The 15150-nt window shown below is 37.3% G+C and overlaps 1 protein-coding gene across 4 annotated transcripts in view; it reads right to left on the reverse strand.

The window, feature by feature from the left end:
• The window catches only part of LOC150078282 (armadillo-like helical domain-containing protein 3), a 405573-nt gene that overhangs the window by 299353 nt on the left and 91070 nt on the right, over window positions 1-15150 (reverse strand). For all 4 annotated transcript variants that reach the window (XR_016547653.1, XM_090385517.1, XM_090385515.1 and 1 more), the window contains exons 7-8: window positions 8576-8668; window positions 4911-4985 (exon numbers count right to left, since the gene is read on the reverse strand). Coding sequence is in view for 3 of the 4 variants with exons in the window: in XM_090385517.1 (XP_090241643.1) it covers window positions 4911-4985; window positions 8576-8668 (168 nt within the window). In the remaining variant the exon portion in view is untranslated. The remainder of the gene's footprint in view (window positions 1-4910; window positions 4986-8575; window positions 8669-15150) is intronic.

Below are 15150 nucleotides of genomic sequence, written 5' to 3' on the forward strand. Positions count from 1 at the left end.
GAACTGTCTAAACACATCGCACTACTCCTAACACCTCTAGTGGGAAATACCATCCATACAGTCAACAACAGCGAGGAATTCCTTCACCTAATCAAAGAACCTAGTCCTTGACAGCAAGATCATGGCGTCCTTCGATGTTGTGTCTCAATTTACATCCATTCCCATCAACCTATGCTTGTTGGGCGGTGTCAATGCCTTTGGCAATTCTCTGTACAAACAAATACACGGTACAGCTATGGGCATCCCTGTCAACTCTGTCGTTGCTAACATGCTATGGAGGAATTAGAGGAACAGATATTCCTGAGCCCGCCTATACTGATTACAATGTGGTGCGGATATGTTGATGATATATTCACCATCATCCCACATGGTTCAGAGTCAACACTGTTAGAGTACCTCAACTCCTTATCACTGTTCATCTAGTTCACTTAGGAGTTAGAAGTGAACGGATCCCTTCCATTCCTGGATGTTCTAGCGAAGTGAGTGGGCCCATGCCTGGAAACCTCGGTGTACCATAAGCCAATGTGGTGCGGCCAGTTTACTAACTACAGATCAGTCCATGCCCCTTGCCATCTAAACAGCATTGCACGCACTCTATTCTCTTGAGCCTGGAACCATTCCAGCACAGAGGAAGCTAGGCACACTGAGATTTCCAGAGTAAAAGCTGATCTCCTAGTCAACTGTGGGTACCCAACCCATGTATTAAACAGATGCTTGCTACAAGCACAAGAACTTGCAACTCATCCGAGACCATTGTCCCCACGTGACAGTATGCTTACTGCTTACATTCCTTACTATACGGACACGTCAGACCATATTTCTAAGATCCTACGCAAGTACCGCATGAAATCCATACAACTCCCTGGTAGGAGCTTACGTTCTCTGGTCTTGAACATAAAAACTCCCATTGCCCTTCTCTTATGTAATGGAATAGTACAAAGAGTAACTTGCCATGATTGCGGCAGTTGCTATATAGGGGAGAGCTCAGGACGCCTTCAGGATCGCCTCGCAGAGCTTGACAAATCGATTTGCCTAGGTGACACTGATCACTCTACAATGACGGAACATTTCTGGTCAACCCATCATGACCTTAACCCCAAACGTGATTGTGAGATGATCGATCAATCCTGGTACTACCATCACCGCCTTTGGCTAGAATTATTAAATATATAAAGCTGTCCAAAAGCCTCAACTTGCTGCAAAGGTACAAGGCTACACCTCATCTTTGAATCAACAGTTCTGAAAATCGACAAACACTGGCAGCAATTTCTAACCTCTGTTTCTTGAACATTTTCATAAATAACAAAATTATCCATAATGATGAACTGGAAGTCCAACATCATTTGCTTTTTCTTTAGCAGAAAGTATAGTCTTTCCTTCATTTGCAAATTCACTAGGAGCAATGCAAGAACTGGAGGTCTCATGACTTTGTTCCATCTGCAACTAGAAGTTCTGTTTCTTCTTCATTAACCATTCCACCAGAAGCTGCATAATTTTTGTTATGAGTTGCCCTTTTGGAATGACTAATAACTGCTTGGTGACCCATATTACTGCTTTCAAATACTTTTTTTATGCACACTTAACATTTTGTTTTTGTATTTTCACTTAGTTTTTTAACCACTCAGATCACCATAGGTTCACATGTGAGGTGATCCATATGGGATTAAATCAAGTTTAGTAAGCTTTATCACAATCAATGAGTAGTCATTTATCAAGAGCTCACAAGAGGTGAGCTCCTGACAGAAATGGATTATCATATAACAAAAATTTAAGAACCCAATACTAATCTTTTCTAATAGTTGAAGAGACCAAAGTGTTCTTTCCAATATTTGAAAAAATAATCAAGAGCCTGAGAAGACACATTCTATAACAATTACTATTAATAATTAAGATTTCCCCCTGAGACTTTCATAATATTCCAATTCCCTGCGTTTTCCAAGTTTATTGGGTGAGTCGGAAATCTCATACAGAAAAATTTCATAACTAAGGTGAATTTCATTCTTATTTTTACTTCAGTGAGAATATAATTTGCACTGCATAGTGATTTCTTGCTTGCACCGACCAAGTGAAAAGAACTTAATTAGTAAGTGAAAGAGTAAACACAGTAACACAATAAAAACTGACACACAAGGCATAGATATTTAGGAGATAACATATAATAAATTTAGCAAATATAGAACACACATAGAAGGTGAGCAACTATGTAGCCTTTTTCAACCAACTGAGCGGCTGTTCTTATGTGCTGTAGCTGACCAAGTACGTAAGTACACGAGGTCACGGAGGAGGGGAGAGTGGTTTACAGGTAGTTGCGAATGGTGACGCGGGCAAGGAAGAGAGAGGTCAGGAGAGGGGAGGGTGCCTCTGTAGCCAGATGGGAAGGAGCAGCAGTGTGTAGCACACGCTTCTTGATTAGACCGCAGTTCGAGCCCATCACCACCAAATACGGAGGATGCAGAAAGGTCAGGGAATGACCACCGCATATTCCCGGAGCAATATGGCCTTAGTTGCTAATGCTCCTAAAAACCAAATAACAACAACAACAACAGGAGAGGGAGAGAAAGAGAGAGAGATTTTTTTTTTTTTTTAGGAGCATTAGCAACTAAGGCCATATTGCTCAGGTGATATGCGGTGGTCATTCCCTGACCTTTCCGCATCCTCCGTATTTGGTGATCACGGGCTTGAAACCCGGTCTAAGCAAGAAGCGTGTGCTACACACTGCTGCTCCTGCCCACCTGGCTACGGAGGCAGCCGGAGAGAGAGAGAGAGAGAAGCAGGAAGGGAGAAGGTTGAGATGGGTGACTGCCATCGTAGGCAGCTGCTGAGCTCGTGGACTACGAAAGGCTCAAAGGGTGGATGTATGCTGGTGCCACGGTCCCTGTTGATCGTATTCCTGGTGACACTGATGTGTGCTGATTCCAGCCAACAGCAGATTCTGAAATTGCGAGAGAAGCCTACAATTTTTGCATCCTTGGGTGTTATATCATGGCTCTCCTGCCAATAGTGAGCAGCTAGCACTGAATGGGTAAAGTCAGCTTTAGTGATGGCATTCTGGTGGTCCCTCAGCCGATCTTCCAAATGACATATGGCCTCCCCGATGTAGCTTGCATCACAGTCCCAGCAGAGTACGTGGTAAATGATCCCCCTCTGCTTCAGAGGGAAAAATCAGTGTTTTCAGAGTGAGGGTATGTGGATGGGAGTTTCATCACGGGTGTTTTAACGGTGCAGATGTTGGAGCTGCAAAGTATTCTGGTTATGCCATGCACTAGAGCATAGTAAAATGGGATCTGGGCAATGCCTGTGAAACCGGAAGTGTCAGGTTGTTGGGTGTCTGATGAAGAGTGTCCGGTGCTGTGATGGCATTATGTCTGTAGTTCCCAGTAGTTGAGCAGACCCATAACTACTGGGAACTACGTTGGGCTATGGTTCTTATGGTTCATAGCCCATATCCCAACATAGCTATGGCTACAATGGGCTATGGGCTATGTAGTTGAGCTACCCTGAGCTCAACTCCAGTTCCCAGTAGTTGAGTTCAGGATAGCCACATCTTCTAAGGTCCAACTTGACCCTATGTATTTCTTCACGTGTGCTGGTAGCATTGAAGCAATATGTCCAAGCCCTGTTCATTAGCGAACAAATGGGTGATGCTACGACGTTGTGCACTGAAATGACAGAAACGGTAGTTGATGTATTGTCTGGCACATGTGGATTTCCGATATACTGACATTGTGACCTGTGAACCCTCTCTTTTTAACCACACATCTAAAAATGGAAGTGCCTGGTCCTTCTCGGTTTCAATTGTGGATTTTGAAAAAGGTGATTTGCTGTTGAGATGGCCTAGAAATGTCATCTTGGAGCTTCAGAGGAGTATGGCGAGGTCAGCTTGAAGGTCAGCTATAGCACATAAAAACAACTGCTTGCCAGTGCTCAATTAGTTGAAAAAGGCTACATACAGTAGTTTGTTTGTTTGTTATTTGGTTTTTAGGAGCATTAGCAACTAAGGCCATATTGCTCCGGGATATGCGGTGGTCATTCCCTGACCTTTCCGCATCCTCCGTATTTGGTGGTGATGGGCTTGAACCCCGGTATAACCAAGAAGCGTGTGCTATGCACTGCTGCTCCTTCCCACCTGGCTACGGAGGCACCTACATACAGTAGCCGAAAGTTTCTATGTATGTTCTGTATTTGCTAAATTTAATATGTTATCTCCTAAATATCTGTGCCTTGTGTCAGTTTTTTATGTGTTACTGTGTTTACTCTCTCACTTACTAATTAAGTTCTTTTCACTTGGTCGGTGCAAGCAAGAAATCATTATGCATCCAAATCCCGACCCCACAGGGTTCTTCAATCATAAACTGCACTGAAGTAAAATTGAGAAGAATGAATTTATCTGATTCCTTCCTTCTTTTCTACTGTAATGTGAATTCTAGCATTATGCAAATTCTATCGCCAAGGCTATGAATGTCAAACATTGTCTGTTTTGGTGATAGAATTCATGGAAAGATTTTCAAACTCTGTATTCCAAAATCTTTTCATTTTCCAAAATTTACTGAAGTGACTTATTTATCAATAAAGTTTCATTTTACTGAAACTTCAACATTGCTCTCTGCTCTATGGTGAGACAAACCTAAACTCCAAGCATTGTTAGCAATTGATTTTTCTTTACCACATAGTATTTAACCGTGCTTTCTCCCAGTGCTCACAACTAGCAGTGAGAAAAGTTTAATTAGTTAATAAATACCACTACACTTCATGATATAGAAATTATTGATGATATAGAAATAAAAGCAATTTATTTACATATTTTTAAAGTGTGTCAGGTGTGCTACAGTCAACTACTCTATGTAAGTGTAGGTACATATCACTAATTTGTTGTACAACTGAAACTAATTTTCACTTTTGAAAATTTTTACCTGCACAACTGGTTCAAACATACTGTTCATCATTAAGTACTCCAGGAGAGCATTCTGGCTAACATTTTCAGTTGCCTAAAAATAAAATATAATAAACAATCAACTTGTCGTATAAAGGAATTATATGTGCAAACACATACTTAGAAAAAGTAAATTAATAACTGATTTCTGCCACAAATTAGTTAATAACAGACAGCTTCCATAGACTACCATGGTAGTACAAGGGACCTTGGCACCTTCAACAAATATCAGTTATAAATAGGCTCTTCCGGTACATGACGCTTCACTCCCACCATGCAAATCAGCTGGCTGTTCAAGGAATATCACTCCTTTATTTTGAAAACATTTGCCATAATTTACTGATATTTGCAAAATGAAATTTTAATACATTTTAAGTGCAAGTCCTAAATTTAAATAAATATTCTGCTTATAGTCTGGGATGGCCACATAGATCAGAGGAGTTTATGAGATACAGAAAACAATAATATTACTATATTTTTTGGTACACTTGGAATGAAATAAATTACTATGATAGATTTATATAAAAAATTTCTCATCTGAAAAACTGCTTTATAAAATATCCTGTACCAGTTTATTCAAGAAATCATTTCTTTTGTTTCCTTTAGAGACACTTACATATTCTGAACAGAATTTCCACTAAGATGGTTCAGCACTGTATTATTACTAAATTATTATAGTAATTGTTATTACTATATTATTATAGTTATTGTTATTACTATATTATATCACTGTATTATTACTATAATATTATAGTTTCAAAGCTAATTAAGACTAATTTGTTAATGAAGGATGGTAGGAAGAATATCATATTCTAATAACATTAATAATAGCATTAAAATTTTGAATATTTAAAGATCTATTATGTATACATAGTGTTGTAATATTTTGTGTGGCTTTAGTAAATTCAGTTCTGCCTATTGTAAAAATAGGTTAAATGTAATGACATATTTTTTGATTCTGAAAACCTCTAAACTTCATAAATTTGTATTATGCTATTTTCTGAATTATTAAAATTTTTCACATATTAAAATTTATTATTACAGTTCTTTGTCCTTGTGTAAAAATAGGGGCGAAATTATTTCTTGAATAAACCAGTACAGGATATTTTATAAAGCAATTTTTCGAATGAGAAATATTTGATATAAATCTTCCATAGTAATATCTCTCTATACATTAAAAATGTTTTCCTCATAGTGATATTTATTCAAGCCAATGGGAGAAGAGGGCAGGGAAATTACGTCACTACAAATGCGCAGGTAAATAATTACATTGTTGTCTTTCATTGAAAGACAACTGCCTACATAATGTTCCCCAACCTCGTGCACATGCTTCAATCTGTAATACATGACCACACACACACACACACCATCATTTGATGTTCCATTGTAATGTGACCTGAAGAAGGGACCCGATATAGTTCGTATATTTGTAAATATTTTAGTTAAATATTTTAGTCCTGCTCTTTCAGATGCAACAATATTCCTCATGCATTATGGAACCCGAAGCAGAAGGCCTTTTCCTAAGTGACCTATGTAAATGCAGATAAATAATTATATAATGATATTTATTCCACCTTGAGAATGCTGTGTGGTGGGGTAGCCAATGGGAGAAGAGGGATGTGGGTTGTGTGGTACAAGTGGGCAGAGCAATCACATAACTACAAATGCCCAGGTAAATAATTACATAGTTCATTTCCTGATTAGATATCGATCATAGTGGCATAGTGTTTGGCTAAGACGCCACCTGTGGTTTCCCACATCTGTGCCATCAATACTCTTATGATGAATACAGATCCTCTGTAAAAGCCAGAAAAAAAGTGTTGTGTGTTGCATGTGTAGTTTAGTGTTGGATTCTGTTTGTGCTGGCTTCTTGGCCACAAGGCCCCTAGTGGGACGCCATGTTGCCCAACACCACTACTGGGAGGTGAGCCAGGCTGTCCACAATACTCTGGCTGGTATCCATCAGGGATCACCTGAGCTTCCTGACAGAGAACAAAATAAAAAAAAAGCATGTGTGAGGGAGATAGCTGAAGGATGGGAGTAAAAAGGGGGAGGAAGAATATCAGTGCATTTTGACATGTGTGTCTTTTACATTGAAAAGATTTCACTTACTCCATCATACCTCTACACTTTATGTAGAAAAGTATGTGCAGGAGTTGGTGAGCAAAGCGAGCAAGGGGTGAAGCCCCCTAGTATTTCATTATAAAATCTATTTTTTATAATGAACCATCAGTAACTGTGGTTGCTCTCCAACCTTAGTACTATATAGCTTCTGCTGTAAATAATACTCAAAATTTTGCCTTTAAACAAAATGAAATTTTTTTTTATCTCCTTTAAAAAAAATAAGTGACTTGAAAATATGAAGTTGATGAATTTAAATCTGAGCTTGAAAATTGTACCAATCAATGACTTTCAAGGGAAAGGAAATGAAAGATTTATATTTGAATAAAATTTTATTGTAATTAATAATGTAAAAAATTAATTACAAAATATTTTGTTTAATTTTCCTTATACAATTGACACCTGGAGCTTCGTTAATCAATGTCCAGCATACCTAGATTTCACCTTCCCTGGTAGCACTTTTCTCATATTACATAATTTTTGTTGAAACCTACCATCATACTCCTCAATGAGAGCACCAAGATCTCGTGAAAAATGCAAATACAGGAAATTTATCTTTAAGGACATATTGTAGCCCATTTTTTAAAAGCAGAATTTCTTTAACAATATCACCATAATTTTCTGCTCTAACATTGGCTAGGACGATGAAAATTTTAAAAGAGTTCTATGCTGTTTTTTCAAATGGATTTAACAGGACTTCATATTAACAATTAACATCTTACATTAACATTTTTAATTTGTGAGTTAAAGAAAATACCCAATGATTTTTGCTTTGCTTATTCTCAGTAATTTATTCCGTAAATTAAAAAGTCCATCTCTGTTTATGAAGGACTGATGGAACACCATTTAATATATGTAAGCAAAAGCATCACAAATTTCCTCACTTTACACAAAAACATATGGAATTTGAAAGATATGATTTTATGAACACTTGGTGATGAAACATTTTTCCTGAAATGGTACTAAGCTTTATCTAATAGAGACCATTCTTCAACTGTCTTTTTACTCATCTGTCCAACTTGCATAAAAAAAGAGCAATATTTTGTGTAGCCTAGCTACACCTCAAGAAGTGCTATCAGTTTCAAGTCACTACAAATATTCCACAAGTATTTATCACAATAAATACTCTTTAAAAACACCTGGATATTTTCATAGCAATCTTCCATATGAGCATGTGCAACTGGGACAGATGAGTAAATGCTTTCATTGTGAAGGAGCATTTTGAAAAACAGTTGACACCAAAAACCTCAACATTAAAAACCTGTTCAAATTATTTATTATTTAAATCAGATTATTCTTTGGCGTACTTTTGCATAAAGTACACCAAAGTAAAAATTAAAAAAAAAAAAAAAATTAAAAAGAGATTGACTTAGAAATTAAAATATCTAACAGATGTGAAAATTAAATCTAAACTTTAATTTTTAGTATATTAAATTCAAATTAATTAAATTTAAATAGATTAAATTTAAATTTAAAAATTAAAATATGTAATAGAGCGACATCAATGTCAGCTTTAATACTTACAGTCACTAATATGAGTAAGAATTTGAGCACAAGAGCCTTCAAACTGTGAGGATATTCACCAGTCAAGAACTTTGATAACAGCCCAGTGAGTACCTGAAAGTAATATTAATAATAAGCATTATTATTAATCACAGAAGAAGACATATTCACAAATAATGAGGAAACTGGATCACTCTCATTCACAGTAATGTAGCAAGGATTATAAATTACAGAAATATCATCATATATATAAATACAATTTCAAAAAAATATTAAAAACAAAGTCATCCATGTTTCTTGCGATGACTGACTAACTGGTTAAAATAAATTTATTAAAATAAATAAATGATATATACATAAGATAAAACAGAGATAAAATAAGATAAAAGCGTTAAAATACAATAAGATAAAAGTGTTAAAATACATAGAATCTTTCGAGACGAAGTGCCTCTTCATCAGCTAGTCAGTGAATGGTTTACTTCAGTACATATTGATGATTACAACAGCAAAAGTCAGCTGGGCATGATAGTGTATCACGAGTCTGGTGTCGGTAGAACAGAATTACGTACACGTGATGACCACCAGCGCTCATCGCACAGCAATACAGTACATTCTATAACAGGGTGTAAGTGCACTCCCCTCATGCAATTCATAGTACTATTATTGGTAGCTATGTGCAGTGCTTCAAGCCATAAGTGCTGGCAATAATCACATGAATAGTCAACAATTTCAATATCCCTTTTGCTACTGTAACCATCAATATATACTGAAGTACACCATTCACCGACTAGCTGATGAAGAGGTACTTTGTCTCGAAAGCTTCTATGTATTTTAACACTTTTATCTTACGTTATCTCTGTTTTATCTTATGTATATATCATTTATTTATTTTAATAAATTTATTTTAACCAGTTAGTTGGTCATAACAAGAAACTTGGATGATATGCAACCCGATGCACAAGGCCAGTTTTCTAATTAAGAACAAAGGTTTTGTAAGGCCGAAACATGGTCATGAAATGAACAGAAAACATTTTAATTAACTACAGTGTTGACACCTTTGCTGGTATTTTCAACAGTAGAAAGGAAAAAAATATACTTAATTTTTCCAGTTATCCACTGGGTTGCACTGGATTAATCAAAGTCCCAAATATTTTTTTTTTTTAGCAATTATTTTAAAAAAAAAAACATAATTAATGGAAAATATTAATACTCTCTGTGAGTCATTACTAAGAGAGAAGAAATGTGTGTGTGTGTGTGTGTGTGTGTGTGTGTGTGTGTGTGTGTGTGTGTGTGTGTGTGTGTGTGTGTGTGTGTGTGAAGCTTCCAGGTGCAATGGAAGCCACACCCTAGCATTTTGAAATTACAATACAGTGTACTGCATTTCTACTTTAGCATTAGCAGAGGCATAAAAGCAAACTTACAGCATTAGCCAAAAAAAAAACTTATAGAATCAGCCATTCACTCCAAATGTTTGTAGAACTCTTTACTGCACACACAAAGCACATGCCATACACAACATTCATGGCTACAAGCCAGTGGTTAACTAGTAAGCCAGGGGTTGTCTAGTTTACTTACTTCCACAGTTGTCAAATATTATCAAAGTTTGTTCACATATAAATGTTATCAAAGTTTGTTCAGCCATTACATATGTATATGTTTTCCAAAATATTTTTCTCACAGTTGTCAATTAAATGAAACTGAGCTGGTTTAACAGATGAAAACAAATTCGAAATTATTAAACGACATTAGCATTAGTAGAGGCATATGATGCAAGAAACCAAGCTTATACAGGGTGTTTCAAAAGTGATGGTCAATAATTTAAAGGTGAACTGTACAGACTAAATTCTGACGGGATCCTTCCACTTGTTCAGATTACGAACCTAAGGGGGCATAAATTCAAATTAAGAAAGGACAGAGGTAGAATAGATGTGCAGAAATTTGCCTTTAGCCAGTGGGTGGTTAATTGTTGAACAAACTTCCATCTGTCATTGTAGAAGTTGATAGGTTGAATAAATTTAAGGAGGAACTGGACAAGCATTTGGAGGGAATGGTGCGATTTTTTTTTTTTTTTTTTTTTTGGCTGATGCTGCACTTTTAAGCTCATACACTTGCTCTCTTGCATCACATGCCACTACTACTACTACTACATTATACAAAAGAAAGCCTAGTATGGGTCCTTAAGTGAATTGTTTTTGAGATATTGCACATTTCTAGTTGGGATCCACCACTGACTTATTTGTTTAGGTTGGGTTATGCTCATTCTCTCCCTTTCCCAATGCTCTGAGATGTTGCAGGCATACTAGTACTTGTCAAAGGATGGTCAAAATGGAAAGAGGTTACAGCAATGAAGAGTATGTGGACATGTGCTTCATGTATGGTAAAGTTAATGGCAGTGCACTCAAGGCTGCACATTTGTACTAAGAAGCATTTTGCAGCCGAAGGCCTCCCGACAGGCACACATTCATCAGGGTACATCAACACCTTAGAGAACATGGGCGCTTCGCACATGGAGTATGAGCAGGTAGGTCCAGAAGCATAACACCTGATGTTGAGGAAAAGATATTAGAAACAATAGAACCAAATCCGGGAATTACGACAAGGAGGGTTGCTCTGCAAGAGCATGTACTGAGTCACAGCAGTGCGTGGCAAATTTTACATCAACACCCACTGTACCCCTACCATACCCAGCATGTACAAGGTCTCAGCAATCCAGCTACCCTCCCAGAGAGCTCCCCTAGTCAGTGGCGGATCTTAACAGAAAATGTGCATTATTTCAAAAATGGTTCATTTGCGGCCCAAAGTTCACTGGTACTTTTTTGCTTATTTTAGTTTGTACTTTTCACTTTTAAATTATTGACCATCATTTTTGAAACAGCCTGTATAGCATCATCCCAAAAAAAAAAAAAAAAAAAAAAAACCTTCTCATTTCACCCATCCATTAACTCCAAATGTTTGTCTAGTTCTGCCTTGAACTTATTTAAGTGTTGACCTCCACTACAACAGATGGAAGTTTGTTCCAACAATCAACCATCTGCTGGCTAAATGCAAATTTCTACACATCTATTTTACAACTGTCTTTCCTCAATTTGAATTTATGTCCCCTCAGGTCAAAGAAACATGAAAAAGGTGAAAGTATTATATTGCTTGCAGATGAAACTGAAACTGGCCATTTAACTATGCAGGACTTAAACACCAGGCCTGATACAAAAGAATTTTTATCTAAAAGTGAAACATTTTCCAGACCTTCACAAAGAAAATAACTGAAAAGGTCTACAAGTGAACAACTTGAAAATGTAATGATAAAGTGGTTTCTCCAATAAAAACAAAAAGAAACTCCAATGTTCTGGACTAAATGTAATGACTAAATAAGGCCAAATTTTTTGGGAAATTAAAAATTCCTGGAACACTTAAATTTTCTACTGGTTAGTTAAAATGGATTAAAGACAGACCTGGATACTAGTGAGTTAGAAATAAAGGGCAAAAAGCTCATTGCTGATAACTTGGGAGCAATTATTCTGTAACAAATTAACAAAGATTATTGAAGAAAAGGGCCTTGTTCCAGCACATATTTACAATGTGGATAAACCTGACTTTACTGGAAGACAATGCCCAGTCATACATTCAAGTCCATACAAGTTAAAAAAAGTGCTCTGGAATATAAGATAAACAAAGACAGAAATATAATTTTGTGCTGCTTCAAGGCAAGACAGGTTAAATTAGCCATAGTGGGGAAATCAAAATCTACTAGAAATCTAAAGGACAAAAATATTCTCCCAGATGATTATTTCAACCATCAATCTGCTTGGATGAGTAGGGCTATTTTTGAAACATGATAGAAAGATAAACATTTTCCACACTTCAAAAGCTTTATGTCTCATTAAGGTTCTCCTTGTCTGAGAAGGCAATTCGGTTACTAGATAACAATCCATCCCATCCTTTGGAAAAACTAACTATAAAAAAATGGCAACAGCATTGTCCCCTATCTCACACCAAACATTATTTCATCAGTACAACAGACAGATGAAGGTGTAATTGAGACCATGAAAAAACTGTACAGAAAGAAGTTTAAAATGGATTCATTATGGAAGAAAAGAATCCTCTTTTTACTTTGGAAGTCATTAACAATTAAAGATGTTTAACTGTTAATGATATCTACAACATTTCTATAGTGGAAATTTGAAGTCAAGAGCAAAAACAGTCATTCAAAAAGTATTGCTCATAACTTCAGAATTGCTGAAGATAATTTGAAAGTGGGTGACTCCCATGACACATAAGAAATTGTTCCTGATATTTAAAAGTTATTATGACATAATGAAGGACGCAGATTTTTAAATGAAGAAAATATTAACCAGTGGTTAAACATGGATGAAAATTACCCTTGGTACAAAAAAGTGTCTGATAACTTAAACAGTCCTTGAAGTTGTCACAGACATTCTCTCAGATATGCCAGAAAAGCTGTACTTGCTACCTGGGAGTCTAAAACGCTGATGGAACTGATATTCGGGTGACACTCAAGTCAAGTGGCCCAATTTCGGCGAAGTCCGAATGGACTGTGACAGCCAAATCCTATGCTTGAACCTTCACAATGGTGGGACTGTTAGTAATCCTGGTTATAACCTCCATGCAGAAGTACATGGTGGGTGACCACCCAGGTGTGAACTAATGTAAGTAGAGGTCGAGGTGTGGCACCCACACCATATGGAGGAATGCCGCCCCCTCTATGTTACCAGGCAGTACTAGGTGGTGGTTGACTCTCATCAACCGGTGCAATACCACCACTTTGCTTATTGGAGGCTTGAAGTGGTGGAATCCATGTTTAATCTCTAGAGCTAAGTTCCGGTCAACCCTTCCACATCTCTTCCATCATGCAGTATGATTGATGACTTTTGAGGTTATGATGAACATCGTGGCAAGATCCAATATTCCTTACATTTCAAGGGTACAGCTCTAAAACAGTGTTCACAGGCCGGCTGCTAGTTAGTACACCAGACCGAACTTATTGGTAACTCTCTAGGAGGCTTCCGCATCAGCTAGTGTATAATCTTGCTACCTCTACTCTGCCAGATAGTGACTGGAGGGAGTCCGAGTAGTGTGTATGCAGGGAGCATTGTCGAGGCCATGTTATGTCAAGGAACTGGGTGTCTTCTTACCATGTGCACGCCATATCCAAAAATTTCATTACTTCATACAGCATGTCCCACCCACTTTTTCTTACTATTGAATACACCATGAATAGGCTTGATGTAGCCGAGTGGTCAGGAGCGAGAGTGCATAGCATGCATTCATTGAGTTGGACCGGGGTTCAAGCCCGTGACTACTAATGATTTATTGATGATTTATTGTAAACTCTTCTGACTTGTTGTCGTGCTGGAGTATAAATAGAAAAAAAAATTCTCAAACTAATAGAGCAAGCTTATCTGTGAAAAGATCTAAACCTTCCAAGCACTTCCTAATTCATTTCACAAATATATGGGGTCTCAATTCTAATCTCAATGTTCATTTCCACTTGCAGTCTGCCAAACCCCATGTACTTTTTCTGACAGAATCTCAGTTATCGGTTGATTCAACTACTGCTCATCTCAGTTTCCCAAATTATTCGCTGTATGATTCCTTTCGCCTCGTAGGTGGTACTCGTGCATATGCCCGTTCTAATATTCCCTGTCAGAGACTTCACAATTTGGAATCTCCTCTCTTTGATCTTCTCTGGCTTAAAATCTCTCTACCTCACTGTGTCAAATTCATCTGTTGCCTCTACCGTTCTCCCAACTCCACTAAGCACTTGGAGCTCTTCGACTTCCTCTCTTTGCCACTTCAACTTTCTCCAGTCCAACTTTCATAACAGTGAGGTAATTTTCCTTGGTGATTTTAATGTTCACAACTCCAGCTGGCTTCTGTTTTCTAGTCACACCGACCCAGCAGGTCGAGATGCTGAGGCTTTTGCAATTACTAATGACCTAGCACAGATTGTTCATTTACCTACAAGAATACCGGACAATCCTAATCATACAGCCAACACCCTTGATCTTTTTCACACAAACAACCCTTCTAAATACACTGCTGAAGTGAGTGGTCCTTTAGGCACTTCAGATCATAACTTGGTGACTGTCTCTTCTCCGATGGAGCCTTTATCTCATGGCTATTCCCAACCTCGTGTTGTTTGGCATTACAAGAATGCAAAATGGGATGACCTGCGAGATTTCTTTTTTACTTTCCCTTGGTCGGATTACTGTTTCAAAACTTCTGATGTCAACGTTTGTTCAGATAGTGTCAGTGAAATTATTCTTGCAGGAATGGAATTTTTTATCCCACATGCCACTTTAAAATCTCGTCTTTTATCTAAACCTTGGTTTTCCAATAAATGTGCTAAGGCTGTTCAAGAGAAGAATGTTGCATATCATAACTGGCTTATTTCTAATTCTTCAGTTTCATTTTCTGCCTACATCAAAGCTCGCAACAATTGTAAAGTAGTTATTAATCAGTCCAAAAATAGAGTTGGAACAGGCTAAGAGTAGAAAACTTTCTTCTTGCCCTAATGGTAGCCGAGCATTCTGGTCTCTTGCCAAAGCTATTAGCCACAACTTTTGCCCATCTCTGCT

This window comes from Mastigoproctus giganteus, chromosome 11, assembly GCF_048544385.1.
Source record: "Mastigoproctus giganteus isolate SK-2022 chromosome 11, ASM4854438v1, whole genome shotgun sequence".
NCBI lineage: Eukaryota > Metazoa > Arthropoda > Arachnida > Uropygi > Thelyphonidae > Mastigoproctus > Mastigoproctus giganteus.